Source organism: Ranitomeya imitator, chromosome 2 (assembly GCF_032444005.1).
Source record: "Ranitomeya imitator isolate aRanImi1 chromosome 2, aRanImi1.pri, whole genome shotgun sequence".
NCBI lineage: Eukaryota > Metazoa > Chordata > Amphibia > Anura > Dendrobatidae > Ranitomeya > Ranitomeya imitator.
In genome coordinates, this window is record NC_091283.1 from 366,532,698 (window position 1) to 366,556,538 (window position 23,841).

Sequence of the window (23,841 nt, forward strand, 5' to 3'; positions counted from 1 at the left end):
ACGCGGAACGGTATAAACGCCTCCCCCAAAATAAATTCATGAATAGCTGGTTTTTGGTCATTCTGCCTCACAAAAATCGGAATAAAAAGCGATCAAAAAATGTCACGTGCCTGAAAATGTTACCAATAAAAACATCAACTCGTCCCACAAAAAACAAGACCGCAAAAGTATTGGGAACAAAAAAAAATAAAAACACGGTCTGCAAAACCAGAAATCACGGTGCACCGCAAAAACCTTCCATTGTTTTTGCGGCCACATTGATTTACAATGGGGGCTGTGTCCGTAAGCTGTGAAAAAGATCGAGCAGGATCGATCTTTTATCACGGCCGTAAATACGGCCCTCACAGCCATACGGAGCACCGTGAAATTATTGCGGCCCGTTTTTGAGGCCCCATAGACATCTATTGGGGCCGGCGCAAAACCACGGCAAATGTAAAAGAAGCCTAAGATTTAATCGTGACCGTGTAGGTTGAAACATGTAGGATTCATTCCTTGCACTGGGATTGCTCATATCTGTGCTTTTTAATATGATGATAAACGTCAAGTTTAAAGAATCATTTCTCCTGTGGTCGCTGGAGATAACTTTTCTTGGACATTCTGTAATTAGATTAATATGGAATTTTTGTCTTCATCTGCTCTTCACCCAAAGACGAACCCCCAGACACGTGATCAGTTTATTTATTGCTATGTCTCTAACCATCTGTCTGAATGGGTGGAATATCTGCCCTTAGCCAAATTTTGCAATGAATAATCACTATCAATAGTCCATTAAGACATCTCCATCCATTCATTTGTAACCTTGGGGTCTCCCCTTGCTTCAGTGCTCCAGAAGCAATAAAATCTATAGAGAACGAGGAATTTATCTGGCCTGAGTTTAGGGAAAACCTGAGATGGTCAGTGTAGACAGACCTCTTCTACTAATAGGCGACACACAGATGTGCCAAGCTTAAATGTACGGTACCTGGTGTAGTTATGCACTAAAACTCCCATGGCCATTGCGTTAAGTTGGGCCCCAGGTTCATGAGGTAATTAACTGTATAGCCTTTCTTTAAAAGTTTACCCTTTTATTTAAGATACCTAATGTACTTTACTATTTCCTGCTCAAGGTATTTCGTTTGCCTATTCACTTTGTCAGAGATTATTCTCTAATTACGATTGAAGGAAGTTTGGATTATGAGACAAATTCTGGATTCTCATGTGGTGTGAGGTGTCATGATCCCAATGGCAAGGGATCACTAAAGGACAAGCACAGATACAAACAAGCTCTAGGGCGATGGAACCTGAGCTGACCGCGACCCTGAACCTAACACACAAATAAAAGTAGCCGGGGAACGTGCCTACGATGATCCTAGACGTCTCGCTCCAGCCGAAGATCTAACTACCCCTATTAGAAGAAACACAGACCTCTCTTGCCTCCAGAGAAATACCCCACAGAAATAGCAGCCCCCCACATATAATGACGGTGAAATGAGAGGAAAGCACATACGCAGTATGAAAACAGTTTCAGCAAAATGAGGCCCGCTAAAGCTAGATAGCAGAGGATACAAAAGTGAACTGCGCGGTCAGCGAAAAACCCTTCAAAAAACCATCCTGAAATTACTTGAACTCATGTGCCAACTCATGGTACATGAGGAGCAATTTCAGCCCACTAGAGCAACCAGCAGCAGAGAATCACATATCTGCAGGCTGGACTAAAAACCAAATAAAGCAAAACACCAAAACAGGAAAATCCAAACTTAGCTTGACCAGAAGGTTCTAGGAGCAGGGAGCAGAGGTAACAAGACACACTGGATACATTGATAACCGGCGAGGAAATGCCAGCAAAGCCAGGTTAAATAGGAAACTCCCATATCCTGATGGAACAGGTGGAACCCAGAGACCCAGGAAAGACAAGTCACCCAGTACCATCAGTAACCACCAGAGGGAGCCCAAAAACAGAACTCACAACAGTACCCCCCCCTTGAGGAGGGGTCACCGAACCCTCACGAGAACCACCAGGGCGACCAGGATGAGCCCTATGAAAAGCGCGAACCAAATCATCAGCATGAACATCAGAGGCAACCACCCAAGAATTATCCTCCTGACCATAACCCTTCCACTTGACCAAATACTGGAGTTTCCGTCTGGAAACACGAGAATCCAAGATCTTCTCCACAACATACTCCAATTCTCCCTCCACCAGCACTGGAGCAGGAGGCTCAAGCGAAGGAACAACAGGTACCTCATACTTCCGCAACAACGACCGATGGAACACATTATGAATAGCAAACGATGCCGGGAGATCCAAACGAAACGACACAGGGTTAAGAATTTCCAAGATCCTATAGGGACCGATGAACCGAGGCTTGAACTTAGGAGAAGAGACCTTCATAGGAACAAAACGAGAAGACAACCACACCAAGTCCCCAACAAGAAGTCGAGGACCCACGCGGCGACGGCGATTAGCAAACTGCTGAGCCTTCTCCTGGGACAACTTCAAATTGTCCACCACATGACTCCAAATCCGATGCAACCTATCCACCACCATGTCCACTCCAGGACAATCAGAAGGTTCCACCTGACCAGAGGAAAAACGAGGATGAAACCCCGAATTACAAAAGAAAGGAGAAACCAAGGTAGCAGAACTAGCCCGATTATTAAGGGCAAACTCGGCCAGCGGCAAAAAGGTAACCCAGTCATCCTGATCAGCAGAAACAAAACACCTTAAATAAGTTTCCAAGGTCTGATTAGTTCGTTCAGTCTGGCCATTCGTCTGAGGATGGAATGCAGACGAAAAGGACAAATCAATGCCCATCTTAGCACAGAACGTCCGCCAAAATCTAGACACAAACTGGGATCCCCTGTCAGAAACGATGTTCTCAGGAATCCCATGCAAACGAACCACGTTCTGAAAAAACAGAGGGACCAACTCAGAGGAGGAAGGTAACTTAGGCAAGGGTACCAGATGAACCATTTTAGAAAAGCGATCACACACAACCCAGATGACGGACATTTTTTGAGAGACAGGGAGATCCGAAATAAAGTCCATGGAAATGTGCGTCCAAGGCCTCTTCGGGATAGGCAAAGGTGACAACAATCCACTGGCCCGAGAACAGCAAGGCTTAGCCCGAGCACAAACCTCACAAGACTGCACAAAAGAACGCACATCCCTCGACAAGGAAGGCCACCAAAAAGACCTGGCCACCAAGTCTCTAGTACCAAATATTCCAGGATGACCTGCCAACGCAGAAGAATGGACCTCGGAGATGACTCTACTGGTCCAATTATCCGGAACAAACAGTCTCTCAGGCGGACAACGATCAGGTTTACCCGTCTGAAACTCCTGCAAAGCACGTCGCAAGTCTGGGGAGACAGCAGACAAAATCACCCCATCCCTAAGGATACCAGTTGGTTCAGAATTTCCAAGGGAGTCAGGCACAAAACTCCTAGAAAGAGCATCCGCTTTCACATTCTTTGAACCTGGCAGGTATGAAACCACAAAATTGAAACGAGAGAAAAACAGTGACCAACGAGCCTGTCTAGGATTCAGACGCCTGGCAGACTCAAGGTAAATCAAATTCTTGTGATCAGTCAAGACCACCACACGATGTCTAGCACCCTCTAGCCAATGACGCCACTCCTCAAATGCCCACTTTATGGCCAAAAGTTCCCGATTACCAACATCATAATTCCGCTCAGCCGGCGAAAACTTTCTAGAGAAAAACGCGCATGGCTTCATCACTGAGCAATCGGAGCTTCTCTGTGACAAAACCGCCCCCGCTCCAATCTCGGAAGCATCAACCTCAACCTGAAAAGGGAGCGAAACATCTGGCTGACGCAACACAGGAGCAGAAGAAAACCGGCGCTTAAGTTCCTGAAAGGCCTCCACAGCCGCAGGAGACCAATCAGCAACATCAGCACCCTTCTTAGTCAAATCCGTCAAAGGCTTAACAACACTAGAAAAATTAGTTATAAAACGACGATAGAAATTAGCAAAGCCCAAGAACTTCTGTAGACTCTTAAGAGATGTAGGCTGCGTCCAGTCACAAATAGCCTGAACCTTGACGGGATCCATCTCAATAGTAGAAGGGGAAAAAATATACCCCAAGAAAGAAATCTTCTGGACTCCAAAGAGACACTTTGAGCCTTTTACAAACAAGGAATTGGCCCGCAGGACCTGAAACACCTTCCTGACCTGCTGAACATGAGACTCCCAGTCATCAGAAAAAAACAAAATATCATCCAAATACACAATCATAAATTTATCCAGATATTCACGGAAAATATCGTGCATAAAGGACTGGAAGACTGAAGGAGCATTAGAAAGTCCGAAAGGCATTACCAAATACTCAAAATGGCCCTCAGGCGTATTAAATGCGGTTTTCCACTCATCACCTTGCTTTATTCGTATAAGATTATACGCACCCCGAAGATCAATCTTAGTGAACCATTTAGCCCCCTTAATGCGAGTAAACAAATCAGTCAACAATGGCAAAGGATACTGATATTTTACGGTAATCTTATTCAAAAGACGATAATCTATACAAGGCCTCAAGGAACCATCTTTTTTGGCCACGAAAAAAAAACCTGCTCCCAAAGGGGACAAAGATGGACGGATATGTCCCTTTTCCAAGGACTCCTTAACATAATCCCGCATAGCAGTATGCTCTGGCACTGACAGATTGAACAAACGACCTTTAGGAAATTTACTGCCTGGAATTAAATTTATAGCACAATCGCAATCCCTGTGAGGAGGAAGCGAACTGAGCTTAGGCTCCTCAAAAACATCCCGATAATCAGACAAAAACACAGGAATCTCAGAAGGAGTAGATGAAGCGATAGAAATTGGAGGTGCATCATCATGAACCCCCTGACAACCCCTATTAGAAGAAACACAGACCTCTCTTGCCTCCAGAGAAATACCCCACAGAAATAGCAGCCCCCCACATATAATGACGGTGAAATGAGAGGAAAGCACATACGCAGTATGAAAACAGTTTCAGCAAAATGAGGCCCGCTAAAGCTAGATAGCAGAGGATACAAAAGTGAACTGCGCGGTCAGCGAAAAACCCTTCAAAAAACCATCCTGAAATTACTTGAACTCATGTGCCAACTCATGGTACATGAGGAGCAATTTCAGCCCACTAGAGCAACCAGCAGCAGAGAATCACATATCTGCAGGCTGGACTAAAAACCAAATAAAGCAAAACACCAAAACAGGAAAATCCAAACTTAGCTTGACCAGAAGGTTCTAGGAGCAGGGAGCAGAGGTAACAAGACACACTGGATACATTGATAACCGGCGAGGAAATGCCAGCAAAGCCAGGTTAAATAGGAAACTCCCATATCCTGATGGAACAGGTGGAACCCAGAGACCCAGGAAAGACAAGTCACCCAGTACCATCAGTAACCACCAGAGGGAGCCCAAAAACAGAACTCACAACAGTGAGGATCCTTCCAATATCTCACACACTAGAGATGATCTTGGTTTTGGCTAGTAACATCAATGCCACCAACCTGATTAGGAAGCTTCATTTGATTAAAAGCATGGTGCTATGGGTTTAAAGCAGAGATGGGAAACTTAAACACACATAGGGCATAGGGCCAAAATGAAAAAACTTGGACAAAGTTGTGGGCCAACAAGTATAATGGGCCCCACAGTCATATAAACAGTACTGTAGAATGGACCCCACAAAGTCCTCCGTACATAATAATGGCCTCACATAGTCCTCCTTATAGTATTTTGGGCCCAGCATTGCCTTCTATACAGTACAATGGGCCGCCATACAGAATAATGGCCCCACATAGCGGTGGTGGTTCTTTATCGTGGGCCAGACTTGGGCCACGGTCCAGACTTTGAAATGTAAGCGGAGCCTCTAAATCCTACAGGGCCGGAAAACTAACACCTGTGTCTAAATGTGATCCTCCCTTATCTACCCCTTTTCCTAGGTGGCACAGCACTATCACTGTGGCTGCTACTTGTTAAGCCCTAGTACTCCAGCCTCTAATATGGTCACAATAGTAGTTGGGACGAAAGCCTAAAATATATGGAAACTTTTTCCTTCTGGATCTGCTTCAGGCAGGTTGCCATCCACATTCCACATGTTTGTGACTCAATAGATGCTTCATGTAAGCAAAAAACCTCAGCACCTAAATGATGTCAGAGATTAAACATCTTGATGGAATAAGTTAATATTTTATTTTGATCCAGCAAGAAAAGGTCCAATGTGTCTACCAATAAAGGTCTTTATTAAGAGCATTTATATTGCAAAGTAGCTGAGTATCAAATATATATTAAGATATAATATTGTATTTTTGCTTTTTACCAAAATGCTGCAAAAAATGAATTAAAAAGCAATCTATCAATGCTACATATCTATCTCAAAATGGAATCAATAAAATGTCCTCTTCCCCACCAAAAACCAACCCTCACATAGCTCCGTTGACCAAAAAGGAAAATGTTACGGGTCTCAGAAAATGGCAACACAATCAGAGGATTTTTATTTTTTTTTTTTTATAAATTCAAATTTTTTTCACCAGTAAAATATTTTTAAAAGTTCACAAATTTGGCAGGACAAAATGAAAACACAAGGATGGAAACTGGCCATGTCGGGAAGGCTTAGGCAAGACAAATTTACCAGATTCAGACTTGCCTATTTCTTATGACAGCTGATGTCAAGATATTGGTAAAAGTACAGGCCAACAGATAGAATACAGCAAGCCTTCAGATCCCATCAGATAACTTTGGAGGTAGGGCCATATTCTCTTGGACACTGCATAAACATTTGATAATACTGAATGACCCAAACTAGAATTGTAAATAAATCATAATCAGCAGGTTTTCTCGGAGACTCAAAGTTTTTTTTATAAAGGTATGTAGAAGAACTGACAGTGAACACACATTGTAAAACTGTGGTAGGACATTTATTGTCTCTTGTACATAAATTGATGACATTTAGATGGATTCAGACGAACCCTCCAACAAAGCATGATTAATAAAGTCATTACTACAGGACTGTATGAGAAAGGGATTTATTCTAAAATAAAAGCTAGAGCCAAAAATGAGGGAACCTGGGCTCTGTGGCTGGATACTTTGGACCTGGCTTCCAGTATGCAAGAACGAGACGGGGTCTTTGTCCCTGGAGCTTCTCTACTCGGTATAATGAGACTCACTGATCTTGTTCATATAAAGAGCGTTTGAGTAAAATATAAACTACCTAAACGCGAGGACCTTATCTGATTAATATGTCATTGTACAGAGAACCATGGAGATAACACTATTCTTTTGTAAACAATATGTGATGTTGTAGCTCCAATATTTCTGTACATGTACAGTGGGGCAAAAAAGTATTTAGTCAGTCAGCAATAGTGCAAGTTCCACCGCTTAAAAAGATGAGAGGCGTCTGTAATTTACATTATAGGTAGACCTCAACTATGGGAGACAAACTGAGAAAAAAAAATCCAGAAAATCACATTGTCTGTTTTTTTATCATTTTATTTGCATATTATGGTGGAAAATAAGTATTTGGTCAGAAGCAAACAATCAAGATTTCTGGCTCTCACAGACCTGTAACTTCTTCTTTAAGAGTCTCCTCTTTCCTCCACTCATTACCTGTGATAATGGCACCTGTTTAAACTTGTTATCAGTATAAAAAGACACCTGTGCACACCCTCAAACAGTCTGACTCCAAACTCCACTATGGTGAAGACCAAAGAGCTGTCATAGGACACCAGAAACAAAATTGTAGCCCTGCACCAGGCTGGGAAGACTGAATCTGCAATAGCCAACCAGCTTGGAGTGAAGAAATCAACAGTGGGAGCAATAATTAGAAAATGGAAGACATACAAGACCACTGATAATCTCCCTCGATCTGGGGCTCCACGCAAAATCCCACCCCGTGGGGTCAGAATGATCACAAGAATGGTGAGCAAAAATCCCAGAACCACGCGGGGGGACCTAGTGAATGAACTGCAGAGAGCTGGGACCAATGTAACAAGGCCTACCATAAGTATCACACTACGCCACCATGGACTCAGATCCTGCAGTGCCAGACGTGTCCCACTGCTTAAGCCAGTACATGTCCGGGCCCGTCTGAAGTTTGCTAGAGAGCATTTGGATAATCCAGAGGAGTTTTGGGAGAATATCCTATGGTCTGATGAAACCAAACTGGAACTGTTTGGTAGAAACACAACTTGTCGTGTTTGGAGGAAAAAGAATACTGAGTTGCATCCATCAAACACCATACCTACTGTAAAGCATGGTGGTGGAAACATCATGCTTTGGGGCTGTTTCTCTGCAAAGGGGCCAGGACGACTGATCCGGGTACATGAAAGAATGAATGGGGCCATGTATCTTGAGATTTTGAGTGCAAACCTCCTTCCATCAGCAAGGGCATTGAAGATGTAACGTGGCTGGGTCTTTCAACATGACAATGATCCAAAGCACACCGCCAGGGCAACGAAGGAGTGGCTTCGTAAGAAGCATTTCAAGGTCCTAGAGTGGCCTAGCCAGTCTCCAGATCTCAACCCTATAGAAAACCTTTGGAGGGAGTTGAAAGTCTGTGTTGCCAAGCGAAAAGCCAAAAACATCACTGCTCTAGAGGAGATCTGCATGGAGGAATGGGCCAACATACCACCAACAGTGTGTGGCAACCTTGTGAAGACTTACAGAAAACGTTTGACCTCTGTCATTGCCAACAAAGGATATATTACAAAGTATTGAGATTAAATTTTGTTTCTGACCAAATACTTATTTTCCACCATAATATGCAAATAAAATGATAAAAAAAACAGACAATGTGATTTTCTGGATTTTTTTTCTCAGTTTGTCTCCCATAGTTGAGGTCTACCTATGATGTAAATTACAGACGCCTCTCATCTTTTTAAGTGGTGGAACTTGCACTATTGCTGACTGACTAAATACTTTTTTGCCCCACTGTATATCTGTATAGATAATCTTAACCCACCATTCCAGATTGGGACAAAGCACACGGATCGTGGCTTTTTTTTTTTTTTTTTTTTGGGGGGGGGGGAAAGCTAATTGAAAAAAAGTGTAATGAAATCTTATTGAAAAAAAAAGTTCTTCTTGGTATAGCACAAATTGGATACAAAATAAAGTATTTAAATATATGCAGAATTTGTACAAGGACCTTGTTTGGAGAGGTGAAGAGTCGAGGCTGAAGGAGCTTCATCTCTAAAAGTCTACAAAATAGGGAGGTTTGGCAACTTATTTATTTCACAACTAGGCAACTAAGAGCTTGGAAACTTAAGAATCAGCAGGTTTGGATGAAATGGGTGACTCCTATAGTTTTATGACTTGTCACTTCTGGGCTTGAATTTTGGGAACAGAAAGACTTGGGATAAATCCCATTTCTGAAACCCAACACTGAAACTTTCATATGATTTGATAGAATCTGAAAAGCAGTGAGTACAAGTAATACTAGATTTCACTTCAATATGGGAGAACAGTACTTTTCAGAACATATTTTTCTTGACAGAGTATGAATTTTAGAATAATGAATTTAAATAAAATAGTTGTTGGAGAATGGAAGTATAAGGCTGATGGAAGAATTGGAGTTCATATTCAGCCTAGAGGAAAGATTTATAATGGCATAATGGGGGAACAGGATGGGTTAACGTCTACTCGAGAAAATAGTAAGTGGAAGAAATAAGCATTGCCAATAAATGAAGAACAATAATCTAGATTACTTGGCAGGTACCTTTGCTGCCTAAAAACGCAGGATATAGAATTTTGCTATTGTTCTTTATTTCATTATACATAGAATGCATTTGACACCGGAGGTTTGGTTAAAAATAAGAAAAAGGACCCTTAGTGTCCTAAATATAAGATTAAATTGAGGGACGGCTATCATATATTGTGCTTTAAACTGCATATTATTATTTTAACAGTTTATTATTATTGCAATATAAAAAAGTGAAAAGTTAGTTCAGACACATAGATTATAGATTGAAAGAAATTGTAATGAATGGTAAATGGCCGTGATTGGGTTTTTTTGGGAGGAGGTGTGAAAAGGAAGGGTTAGGTTGCATGTCTTTTGTATTTATATGCATATAAATATGTAATAATATGAATATTTAATGGAATATTGCATTTTTTGAGTTTTGAATAGCAGATGTCTATTAGTAACTGCATACATTTTAAATTCAAACGTAAGTTGTAAATTGCTTTCTTTCTCTCATCTACTTATGTCTAGATGTAATATGTTTTCTTGTACGATTTGCCAATAACATATGGTTTCTCTTTGTATAAGGCTTTTTTGATGGTCAACAAAACATGATGTTCAATTAAAATATTTCTCACTTTCTAGGGATAATAATGGATTTTACTCTGTGTGAGCTTTTTCATGTTCAAGAAGACGCCATTTGTGACTAAAAGATTTACTACATTCTGTACATGAATACAACTTCTCCCCTGTGTGAGATCTATGATGTGAAGCAAGATGATATTTATTTGCAAAACATTTACCACATTCTGAACAGGAAAATGGCTTCTCCCCTGTGTGAGTTTTATGATGTTTATCAAGTTGTGATTTCTTTGCAAAACATTTCTCACATTCTGAACATGAATAAGGCTTCTCCCCTATGTGAATTTTTTGGTGTTTTAAACGACTCGATCTATCAGCAAAACATTTATTACACTCTGAACATGAAAATGGCTTCTCCCCTGTGTGAGTTCTCTGATGTGAAACAAGATGTGGTTTATCTATAAAACTTTTTTCACATTCTGAACAAGAAAAAGGTTTAACCCCTGTGTGAGTTCTCTGATGTGTAACAAGATGTGTTTTATCTGCAAAACATTTCCCACATTCTGAACATGAATAAGGCATCTCCCCTGTGTGAAGTTTCTGGTGTTTACAAAGATTTGAAAACATTGTAAACATTTGATCACATTCTGGACATGAATATGGCTTCTCACTTGTGTGAGTTCTATGATGTGAAGCAAGATTATATTTATTTGCAAAACATTTCCCACATTCTGAACAAGAAAAAGGCTTCTCTCCTGTGTGAGTTTGATGATGTTTATCAAGTTGCGATTTCTTTTCAAAACATTTATCACATTCTGAGCATGAATAAGACTTCTCCCCTATGTGACTCTGTTGATGTTTTAAATGACTCAATCTATCAGCAAAAAATGTATTGCACTCTGAACATGAAAATGGCTTCTCCCTTGTGTGAATTCTCTTCTGTAAAACAAGATGGGGTTTATCTATAAGACTTTTCTCACGTTTTGAAGAAGAAAAACGTTTCACCCCTGTGTGAGTTCTCTGATGTGCAACAAGATGTGTTTTATCTGTAAAACATTTCCCACATTCTGAACATGAATAAGGCACCTCCCCTGTGTGAAGTTTCTGGTGTTTACGAAGATTTGAAAACATTGTAAACCTTTTCTCATATTCTGGACATGAATATGGCTTTGCACCTGTGTGCATTCTCTGGTGTTTAACAAAACTTGATTTAATAAAACATTTTTCACACTCTGAACATGAATGTAACTTCTCCCCTCTGTGAATTTTCTGGTGTCTTTTAAGATGTGATTTCTGATTAAAACATTTACTACATTCTGAACATGAAAAAGGGTTCTTCTTTGTGTGAATTCTCTGGTGTCTAGCAAGACTTGATTTACCAAAAAAACATTTATCACACTCTGAACATGAAAATGGCTTCTCCCCTATGTGAGATCTCTGATGTTTATCAAGATTTAATTTATTTTTAAAACAATTTCCACATTCTGAACATGAAAAAGGCTTCTCCCTTGTCCTTGTATGAATTATTTCATGTCTTTTAAGATGCGATCTCTGGATAAAATATTTTCCACATTCTGAACATGAATGTGGCTTTTGCCCTGTGTGAGTTCTCAGGTGTGTAACAAGATTTGATTTGTGGTTAAAACAGTTTCCACATTCTGAACATGAATATGGCTTCTCTCCTGTGTGAGTTCTCTTATGTCTATCAAGACCTGATTTATTGTTAAAGTATTTCCCACACTCTGAACAGGAATATGGCTTATTTCCTTTTTTAGCTTTCCTTTTGGGATGTTTATTTTTCTTAATAGTATGTGGTGAATCAGAAGATAGGACCCGTTTAAAAGGATCAGATGATGGCTCTTTACTGTGAAGGGATGATGATATATCTGGCATTGTGGCATACACTTTAACTATATCCTGTGTGATATCAATGGTATTTGATTTCAAAATTGAAAATGTCTGATGTCCCTCTGATCTCCTGGTACAGTCATCTGCCAAAAGTAAAAGCAATTATTTTTTAATATTCTACAAATACATATTTTTGCAAAACTTTCATATAAAATATCCATAGAAATTGCAAGTTGTGTAGAAAGAATAGACTTGTAGAGCAAGGACCAATAAGACAGGATAAACAACTCTTTATTCATTCTGCCTAACAAATATTGGAAAAATAAGTCACCAAAAATATGGTGCAGCTCAAAATAAATAAAATCTTCTACTAATCCAGCCACAAAAATACAAGACCCCTATTAGGTCCAGCATTAGTCAATCAAAAAATAGAGGGTTTCTACCTTAATAGAAGCTCCAAGGCTCTTAAAAAGCAACATGGCTTCTATAAGCCAATCCAGCAAAACCCACATATCCTTCCCCTCCTGTGCCTTGCAGTGTAAATCACAGTTAGAGACATATTTGACATTGCTGTAACAGTAAGAACACATTTAATTTGCAATATGAGTTTCCCCAGAAGCACAAGCAGGTCACAATGTTTTGGGCAATAAAATGGCATATTTGCAACTTTCAATCTGCAACATCCACTGCATTTTAATTTTTCGGACTCTAAGGAGTCACTGCACCTATAAGATTACCATATATACTCATAGTTATTAAGGTTGAAGGAAGACTTTAAGTCGATCTAGTTCAACCCATAGCCTAACCTAACATGCCCTAACATGTTGATCCAGAGGAAGGCAAAAAAAACCATGTGGCAAAGAGTAAGCTCCACATTGGGGAAAAAAATTCCTTCCCGACTCCACATACGGCAATCAGACTAGTTCCCTGGATCAACGCCCTATTAAGGAATCTAGTATATATAACCTCTAACATTATACTTTTAAATATTTTTTGCACTAAAAAGCGTCTTTCAGTGTGTAACGGCTACCAATAATAAAAATCCGCTAAAAAACCCGCTATAAAAGTAAATCAAACCCCCCTTCATCACCCCCTTAGTTAGGGAAAAATTAAAAAATTACAAAAATGTATTTATTTCCATTTTCCCATTAGGGTTAGGGCTAGGGTTAGGGCTAGCGTTAGGGCTAGGTTTAGGGCTAGTTTTAGGGCTAGGGTTGGGGCTACAGTTAGGGTTGGGGCTAAAGTTAGGGTTAGGGTTTGGATTACATTTACGGTTGGGAATAGGGTTGGGATTAGGGTTAGGGGTGTGTCTGGGTTAGAGGTGTGGTTAGGGTTACCGTTGGGATTATTGGGATTAGGGTTAGGGGTGTGTTTGGATTAGTGTTTCAATTATAATTGGGGGGTTTCCACTGTTTAGGCACATCAGGGGCTCTCCAACCGGGACATGGCGTCCGATCTCAATGCCAGCCAATTCTGCGTTGAAAAAGTAAAACAGTGCTCCTTACCCTTCTGAGCTCTCCCGTGTGCCCAAACAGGGGTTTACCCCAACATATGGGGTATCAGCATACTCAGGACAAATTGGACAACAACTTTTGGGGTCCAATTTCCCCTGTTACCCTTGGGAAAATACAAAACTGGGGGCTAAAATATAATTTTTGTGGGAAAAAAAATATTTTTTATTTTCACGGCTCTGCGTTATAAACTGAAGTGAAAAACTTGGGGGTACAAAGTTCTCACAACACCGCTAGATAAGTTCCTTGGGGGGTCTAGTTTCCAATATGGGGTCACTTGTGGGGGGTTTCTACTGTTTAGGTACATTAGGGGCTCTGCAAACGCAATGTGACACCTGCAGACCATTCCATCTAAGTCTGCATTCCAAATGATGCTCCTTCCCTTCCAAGCTCTGCCATGTGCTCAAACGGTGGTTCCCCCCCACAAATCGGGTATCAAAGTACTCAGGACAAATTGGACAACAATATTTAGGGACCAATTTCTCCTGTTACCTTTGGAAAAATACAAAACTGGGGGCTAAAAAATAATTCTTGTGGGAACATTTTTATTTTTACGGCTCTGCATTATAAACTTCTGTGAAGCACTTGGTTGGTCAAAGTGCTCACCACACCTCTAGATAAGTTCCTTAGGGGGTCTACTTTCCAAAATGGTGTCACTTGTGGGGGGTTTCAATGTTTAGGCACATCAGTGGCTCTCCAAACGCAACATGGCGTCCCATCTCAATTCCTGTCAATTTTGCATTGAAAAGTCAAACGGCGCTCCTTCCCTTCCAAGCTCTCCCATGCGCCCAAACAGTGGTTTACCCCCACAAATGGGGTATCAGCGTACTCAGGACAAATTGTACAACAACTTTGGGGGTCCATTTTCTCCTGTTACCCTTGGTAAAATAAAACAAATTGGAGCTGAAGTAAATTTTTTGTGAAAAAAAAGTTAAATGTTCATTTTTATTTAAACATTCCAAAAATTCCTGTGAAACACCTGAAGGGTTAATAAACTTCTTGAATGTGGTTTTGAGCACCTTGAGGGGTGCAGTTTTTAGAATGGTGTCACACTTGGGTATTTTCTATCATATAGACCCCTCAAAATGACTTCAAATGAGATGTGGTCCCTAAAAAAAAATGGTGTTATAAAAATGAGAAATTGCTGGTCAAGTTTTAACCCTTATTACTCCCTAACAAAAAAAAATGTTGATTCCAAAATTGTGCTGATGTAAAGTAGACATGTGGGAAATGTTACTTATTAAGTATTTTGTGTGACATATCTCTGTGATTTAATTGCATAAAAATTCAAAGTTGGAAAATTGCGAAATTTTCAAAATTTTCACCAAATTTCCGTTTTTTTTTCACAAATAAACGCAAGTAATATCAAATAAATTTTACCACTATCATGAAGTTCAATATGTCACGAGAAAACAATGTCAGAATCACTGGGATCCGTTGAAGCGTTCCAGAGTTATAACGTCATAAAGTGACAGTGGTCAGAATTGTAAAAATTGGCCTGGTCATTAATGTGCAAACCACCCTTGGGGGTAAAGGGGTTAATGCATCCCATTATTTTATTTGCCTTTGTAGCAGCTGCCTGACACTGGCCACTGAACATGAGTTTGTCATCCACCCAGGTCTTTTTCATTGACGGTTTTGCCCAGAGTTTTAGAATTAAGTGCATAGATATACATCTTATTAATTCTACCCAAGTGCATGACCCTACATTTATCCCCATTAAAGCTCAATTTTTCAATCATCCTGTAATATAAAATTGTCCTCCTCTGTATTGATTACCCTGCAGAGTTAAGTGTCATCTGCAAATATTGAAATTCTCCTCTGAATGCCCCCTACAAGGTCATTAATAAATATGTTAAAAAGAAGAGGGCCCAATACTGACCCCTGTGGTACCCCACTGCTAACCGCGACCCAGTCCGAGTGTGCTCCAATAATCACCCTTTGTTTCCTATACCTGAGCCAGCTCTTAACTCACTTACACATATTTTCCCCTATCCCCATTATTCTCATTTTATGTATCAACCTTTTGTGTGGCACCGTATCAAAAGCTTTTGAAAAGTCCATATACACTACGTCCACTGGGTTCCCTTGGTCCAGTCCGGAACCTACCTCTTCATAGAAGCTGATCAGATTAGTCTGATATGAACGGTCCCTAGTAAACCCGTGCTGATACTGGGTCATGAGGTTATTCCTCTTCAGATACTCCAGTATAGCATCCCTTAGAATGCCCTCCAGGATTTTACCCACAGTAGAGGTTAATCTTACTGGCCTATAATTACTGAGTTCAGTTTTTGTCCCCTTTTTGAATATTGGCACCACATTTGCTATACGCCAGTCCTGTGGTACAGACGCTGTTATTATGGAGTCTTTAAAGATTAAAAATAATGGTCTATCAATGACTGTACTTAGTTCCTGCAGTACTCGGGGGTGTATACCTTCCGGGCCCGGAGATTTGTCAATTTTAGTGATTTTTAGACGCCGCCGCACTTCCTGCTGGGTTAAGCAGGTAACATTTAATGGGGAATTTCTATCACTAGTCATTTTGTCTGCCATGGGATTTTCTTGTGTAAATACTGATGAAAAAAAGTCGTTTAGCATATTAGCTTTTTCCTCATCCTTTACAACATTTCACCCAGACTATTTTTAAGGGGGCCAACACTATCATTTTTTAGTTTCTTACTATTTATGTAGTTGAAGAATATTTTGGGATTATTTTTACTCTCCCTGGTAATGAGTCTCTCTGTGTCAATCTTTGCTGCCTTGATTTGCTTTTTACAGAATTTATTTAATTTTTTGTATTTAATGCCTCATCACTACCTACTTCCTTTAATTCTCTAAATGCTTTCTTTTTGTCACTTATTGCACCCCTTACAGCTCTATTTAGCCATATTGGTTTCCTCCTATACCTAGTATGTTTATTCCCATACAGTATATACTGTGCACAGGTCCTATCCAGGATGCTAGTAAATGTCTCCCATTTTCTTTGTGTATTTTTATGTCTCAGGATATCGTCCCAGTTAATTGCACCAAGATTCTCTCTCATCCATTGGAAATTTGCCCTCCTGAAGTTTAGTGTCCTTGTAACCCCTCTACTACACATCTTATTAAAGGATTCATGAAAACTTATTATTTTGTGATCACTATTCCCCAAGTGACCCCCAACCCTTATATTTGATATGCGGTCTGGCCTGTTGGTTAATATTAGGTCTAGCAGTGCCCCCCTTCTTGTTGGGTCCTGAACCAGTTGTGAAAGGTAGTTGTCTCTCATAGTTGTCAAAAACCGATTACCTTTGCTGGTACTGCAGTTTTCTGCTCTCCAATCTATTTCAGGGTAGTTGAAGTCCCCCATAATAATGACTTCTCCTTGAGTCGCAGCTTCATCTATTTGCTTTACGAGGATATTTTCCATTGCTTCTATTATTTTTGGAGATTTATAACAAACCCCTATCAGTAATTTATTATTTTTTCCCCCTCCCCTTATCTCCACCCACAGGGATTCTACATTTTCATTAGATTCACCAATATCATCACGCCGGATGGGTTTTAAGGATGATTTTACATATACACACCCCTCCCCGTCGCCTATCCATTCGGTCATTTCTGAACAGGCTATAGCCCTGCAAGTTAACAGCCCAGTCATGGCTCTCATCCAGCCACATTTCAGATATCCCCACCATGTCATAATTATGCTCCAACAACATTAGTTCTAATTCGTCCATTTTGTTGGCAAGGCTTCTGGCATTAGTATACATGCACTTGATGTTCCTCTCTGTACCTCTATTCTTTCTTAAATTATTAACTGTTCTAACCCCACCCCCCATGCCACCGCCACCCCCATCTTCCTTATTTGTGCCCAGGTCTCTATCTGCACTATCTTCCCCCCCAATCCCTAGTTTAAACACTCCTCCAACCTTCTAGCCATTTTCTCCTTCAACACAGCTGCACCCTCCCCATTTTTTAGGCTGAAATTGCCGCTCTCGCCTTATACTCGAGTCATACCCAGGGGTCGGCAGGGGAGGGGGAGCGGCATAATACTCACTCACAATAATACTCACCAGCTCCTGGCACGATCCCTGCACGTCCCTGGTTCTCCGGGTGCCAGCAGCTTCTTCCTGTAGTGAGCGGTTACATGGTACCGCTCGTTATAGTAATGAATATGGACCCGACTCCACTCCCATAGGGGTGGAGCTGCATATTCATTACTGTAATGAGCGGTACCATGTGACCGCTCACTACAGAAAGAAGCTGCCGGCGCCGTAGAACCAGGGACCGCACCAGGAGCAGGTGAGTATAAAGCAGTGCGTGATATTCACCTGTTCCCCGTTCCACCGACGGCCGCGGCTACCCCATCCTCTGCAGTGATGCTAAGGTCAGAGGGCGCGGTGACGCGATTAGTTTGCACGCCGTCCTCTGTCTGAACAGTCAGTGCAGAGGATGGGGAAGACACAGCGGCGGCCGTTGGTGAAATGCGGACCGGTGAATATAGCAAGTGTCGGGGGCCTGAGAGGGGAGTATGTCATTTTTTTTTTTAATCGCAGCAACAGCATTTGGGGAAAATGTCTGTATGGAGCATTTTATGGGGCCATGTGCAGGATTATATGGGGCAAATATCTGTATGGGGCCATGTGCAGCATTATATGGGGCAAATATCTGTATGGGGCTATGTACAGCATTATATGAGGCAAATATCTGTATGGAGCATCTTACGGGGCCATGTGCAGCATTATATGGGGCAATATCTCTATGGAGCATCTTATTGGGCCATAATCAGCATTTGTGGAGCGTTATATGGGGCAAATGTCTGTATGGAACATCTTATGGGGCCATAATCAACATTTGTGCAGTATTGTATGGGGCAAATGTCTGTATGGAGCATCTTATGGGATCATAATCAACATTTGTGCAGCATTATATGGGGTATATTTTAATATGGAGCATCTTATGGGGCCCATCATAAACTGGAGCATTATATGGCGCTCCTGATTCAATATGGATATTCAAAAACACGTAACCTACTGATGTCTTATTTAATTTTACTTTTATTGGTATCTATTTTTAATTTTTGAAATTTACCAGTAGCTGCTGCATTTTCCACCCTAGGCTTATACTCGAGTCATTAAGTTTTCCCAGTTTTTGTGGCAAAATTAGGGGTCTCGGCTTATACTCGGGTCGGCTTATACTTGAGTATATATGGTAATTTACTGAGTGGTATAATTTCCACTACGGTAACTTTATGGTTTTTTTTCTCTTCTTATTTTTCAAGCCAAAGACAGTTTCTGAAACAAAATTGCTGCTGTTTTCCTGAAGTTTCTTTTGCAGTCTCTTTTTGGTTGTTCTTTACAATGTCTTTGGTCGCAAACATTTTTTTTTTTACTTGCACTATACAAACAAGTGAGGAGCAGCTTCAAAGCAGAAGCCGCAAGAAGAATGATCCGGTTGCTTCTTGCCTGGTAAAGACATTATGTCCATATACCATAAAAGGTTAACAAACATCCTGATTACAGTTTTTGTTAGTATGAAGAGTGTAAAGGTACCTTCACACTGAGCGACTTTAGAACGATAACGATAGCGATCCGTGACGTTGCAGATTCCTGGATAGCGATCTTGTTGTGTTTGACATGCAGCAGCGATCAGGATCCTGCTGTGAGATCGCTGGTCGGAGCTAGAAGGCCAGAACTTTATTTCGTCACTGGATCACCCGCTGACATCGCTGAATCAGCGTGTGTGATGCCGATTCAGCGATGTCTTCACTTGTAACCAGGGTAAACATCGGGTTACTAAGCGCAGGGCCGCGCTTAGTAACCCGATATTTACCCTGGTTACCTAAAAAAAAAAACACTACATACTTACATTCCGGTGTCTGTCGCGTCCCTCGCAGTCAGCTTCCCGCACTGACTGTGAGCACCGGCCGTAAAGCACAGCGGTGACGTCACCGCTGTGCTCTGCTTTACGGCCGGCCGGCGCTCAAAGTCAGTGCGGGAAGCTGACTGCGAGGGACGCGACAGACACCGGAATGTAAGTATGTAGTGTTTTTTTTTTTTTAGGTAAGCAGGGTAAACATCGGGTTACTAAGCGCGGCCCTGCGCTTAGTAACCCAATGTTTACCCTGGTTACTCGGGGACCTCGGCATCGTTGGTCGCTGGAGAGCTGTCTGTGTGACAGCTCTCCAGCGACCACACAGCGACGCTGCAGCGATCGGCATCATTGTCTATATCGCTGCAGCGTCGCCTAATGTGACGGTACCCTAAGTTTCTAAAATTTAAAGTAGAAGTCAAAAGTTTGGACACCTCTTCATGCAAAGGTTTTCATTGTTCTTTTGGGGATGTGAGCATTGTAGAATCAGACTGAAGTTAGCATGTATGAAATAAAACAAAATATTTGTAAAACGATAGATTTGTGCAGTTACTCCTCTTTTTCTCTCAAAACAGCTGTATTCCTCTCCTTGGCAATCTCTCAAGCATGTTAATTAGGAAGTCTGGCTTCCAATGAAATGGTATGACTTTTCAGAAGTTTATTTGTGGAGTAAATGGCTTTCATAAAGTGTTTGTAATCGTTAATTAAGTGTGTTTTACAGAGGCAGTAATGGTACACAGTGCCATACAGTGTTTAGTCCTATTCCACAACTGTTCTAAGGCAGAATATGGCAAGAACCACCAAACTAAATAAAGAAAAACAACAGTCCATGGTTACTTTAAGATATGAAGATTTGTTAATCCATAAAATTGCTAGAACCTTAAAGGTATCCTGAAGTGCAGTTATGAAACCCATCAATAATCATGATAAACCCCTTTCTGACATCCGAAGTAATATTCCATCCATGGGACCTGGGCCTGTTTGACCATGGACGGAATATTACGTCATTTATTTAATGCGACACAAGTCGCTGTGATTTCATTAAAATTCCGGCACCATCTTACCCGTGGGTAGATGGTGCTGTCATCCTGGGGATGTCGTCGCCGACCCGCACTCACGATTGCTGGGATTGCCTGTTCAATTCTGAACAGCCAATCGCATCCTCTCTCATTGTTTCAGGCAATCAGATTCCCTGAAACAGTGATGTCCCAGCCTAGGATTGAGTACTGATGTACCCGATCCTAGGCTGGTGCCTGGCAACACGAGACATCACCGAAAACTGCTCTGATTGGCGCGATTGATGATCACATCGATCGCGCCAATCGCCGGGAAAAGCCACGGTGTGACCGCGCTTTTCCCTGCCGGTGACCTGGCTAGGATCAGTGTTGTAAAACAAACGATCCTGGCATATCGGGAAAAGGGCGTATTCATGCTACTCACCAGCTCATGGTACACTGTCTAGGATTGATCTGGCACTGGGTAACCGATTATTAGATACGATGGTGGGGGATGTGAGATATTTACCTAGGGCTCTCTCAGACCATAGTCCAGTTGAAGTGGAATTTAGACCAGTGGGGACACGGAACGGGAGCAGAAGGGAGTGGAAAATTCACCCTAATTGGCTACACAGTATAGATTTGGAGACGATTAAGAAGGAATTAGTGGAATTTTTTGAGATAAATGAGGGAAGTGTAGATGTGCTTACTGTGTGGGAAGCCATGAAAGCGTACTTGAGAGGGCTGTTGTTTAGGGATATTAGCAGGTGTAAGCGGAAATGGAGAGAGGTAGAGAGGTTGGCGATAGATGGGCTGAGGATGGCTGAGGATGAGATGGTAATAATGGGTACTTTGGAGGCTGGGAGGAGGTTGAAAGCAGCTCAAAACCAGCTAGAGGCGGTCTTGCTGAGTAAGGCTGAAAGGAAGAGGGAATTCATGAATCTGGCCTATTATCAAGAGGGTGAATCAGTGGGTCATTTGCTGTCGCTGGTGGCATCTGCCCAGAGAAATACCTCATTTGTTCACTCTCTGGTGTCTGGGAGTGTTGTTGCTGTTTCGGAGACTTCAGAGATTTTGGAGACTTTTGCAGATTTTTACGCAGACTTATACTCCTCTCGGGTAGATGGGTCAATGGAGGACACGGTGGCGTTCCTTGAGGAGTTGGAGCTCCCGAGGCTGAGTGACAGGGATAGGGAGGATTTGGAGGCTCCCATTACGGAGGAGGAACTGGGACGGGCATTGCAGTCGATGGCTAATGGGAAGGCGCCTGGCGTAGACAGATTTCCTGCTGAAATTTATAAAAACTTGGGGGAAGTGTTGATCCCTAAATTGAAGGTGGTCTTGGAGGAGGCTAGGATTGGCGGAAGGCTGCCGGCTTCTATGCGGGAGGCCACAATAGTGGTGATTCCAAAGGAGGGGAAAGACCTGACACAGCCGGACTCATACCGACCAATTTCTTTACTTACTATTGACGTTAAACTCCTGGCTAAGGTGTTGGCGATGAGGTTGACAAGTGTTATTTCTGGCCTGGTACACTCAGATCAAACTGGCTTTATGCCTGATAGGTCAACTGCGATCAACTTGCGAAGACTGTATGTGAACTTGCAACTCAGAGCTGATAACTGTGGCCAGAGAGTTATTGCATCTTTAGACGCTCACAAGGCGTTCGATAGTGTGGAGTGGGGGTATCTCTGGCAGGTGTTGCGAAGAATGGGGTTTGGACCGCAGTTCATATCCTGGATTCAATTAATGTACTCGATGCCGATGGCTAGGGTTAGGGTAAATGGAGAGTTGTCACGGACCATACAATTGGCTAGAGGGACGAGGCAGGGGTGTCCGCTTTCCCCCCTTTTGTTTGCTCTAGCAGTGGAGCCGCTGGCTGCTAAGCTTCGACGGTCTGATGAGATGACGGGATTTAAATATGGGATGATTGAAGAAAGGGTGGCGTTGTATGCAGACGACATTTTGTTGTTTCTGGCTGATCCAGTTGCATCTTTGGAGGGAGCCATTGGGATTATTGAACGATTTGGATCAGTGTCGGGGCTTAGGATAAACTGGAGTAAGTCTATCTTGTTTAAGGTGGACGATGTGGATGGGGAACCATTGGAGGATGGGCGACTGGGGGTGACGAGTAAATTTAAGTACCTGGGAATATGGGTATCTATGCCGGTCACTGACTATATACATGAGAATCTGACTCCAATCTTGGGTGCCCTCAAGGCAAAAGCGGATGCATGGCTTAAGTTGCATTTGTCTGTGGTAGGTAGGGTGAATCTTATCAAAATGATTCTGATGCCGAAAATACTGTATATTCTCCACAATGCACCGGTCTGGATACCACGTGGGAAATTTAGACAGATCAACTCTCTGTTTAGGAATTTGATTTGGGGGAGGCAGCATCCACGTATCAAACTGGAGACACTTCAGCGACCCAAGGATGATGGGGGTCTGGCATTGCCTAACCCTGAATTGTACTTCCTTGCAGCCCAGAGTCAGCATCTAAGGGGCTGGGCGCATGAAGGGTCATCTGGAGCGGTACAGCGGTTGATGGAAGTGGTGACAAAAAGAAGGCCAGTGGTACAATGTTTGGAGGATGGATCTTTGGAGAGTTTGGGGAAGCTATACCCGACTTTGCTGTTGATACGCAAGCTGTGGAGTAGATTGAGGCACGTACGTGGGATCACGGACTTGACTAGATACTCGCCGTTATGGCATAATAACAATATGAAAGAATTTGAGGCATTAGGGGTATTGATAGAATGGTTGGGCAAAGGGATTCAGTATGTGTACCAAATAATTGAACAAGGTGAACTGAAATCATTTTCCCAATTGCAGGCGGAATTTGGCCTTGGGACTGCAGGGGAGTATCAGTATTTGCGGATGAGGCATGCCTTTGGAGCTCAGAGTAGGAACGGAGGTATTAGGATTCAAAGGGATATAGTATTGGAGTATGTGTATAATGACGGGACGACTGGAGGAGTCATATCCACTCTGTATAGAGATCTGTTGCACACTTTCCTATCGGGGTTTCCAATAATGGCGAGAGCTAAATGGGAAAGAGATCTGGGCCCAATGGATAACGAGACTTGGGAGTCGGTGTTGGAATGGATCCCAAGACTGTCGCTGAGTGAACCGTATAGACTGTCACAGCTTTATGTGATACACAGAGTTTATAGGTCTCCGATGGTGCTATATAAGGCAGGATTGCGTAATGACTCTGAATGTCCGAGGTGTAGGTCTACGGATGCAGACATTTTCCATATGATGTGGACATGTCCGAGGTTGGCTGCCTTCTGGGTGGTAGTTTTAAGTCATATGGAAGGTGCGTATGGATGTAAGGTGCCAAGGGACCCAGTTGTCTGTTTGTTGGGATGCGTGGATGAGATTGGG

The 23,841-nt window shown here is 42.1% G+C and overlaps 1 protein-coding gene across 1 annotated transcript in view; it reads right to left on the minus strand.

The window, feature by feature from the left end:
* Positions 1 to 8,921: 8,921 nt before the first annotated feature.
* Positions 8,922 to 23,841, minus strand: part of LOC138663871 (zinc finger protein 271-like) — a 48,814-nt gene continuing 33,894 nt past the window's right edge. The window contains exon 11 of the mRNA XM_069750234.1: positions 8,922 to 12,235. Coding sequence (XP_069606335.1) covers positions 10,323 to 12,235 — 1,913 coding nt within the window. The 3' untranslated portion in view covers positions 8,922 to 10,322. The remainder of the gene's footprint in view (positions 12,236 to 23,841) is intronic.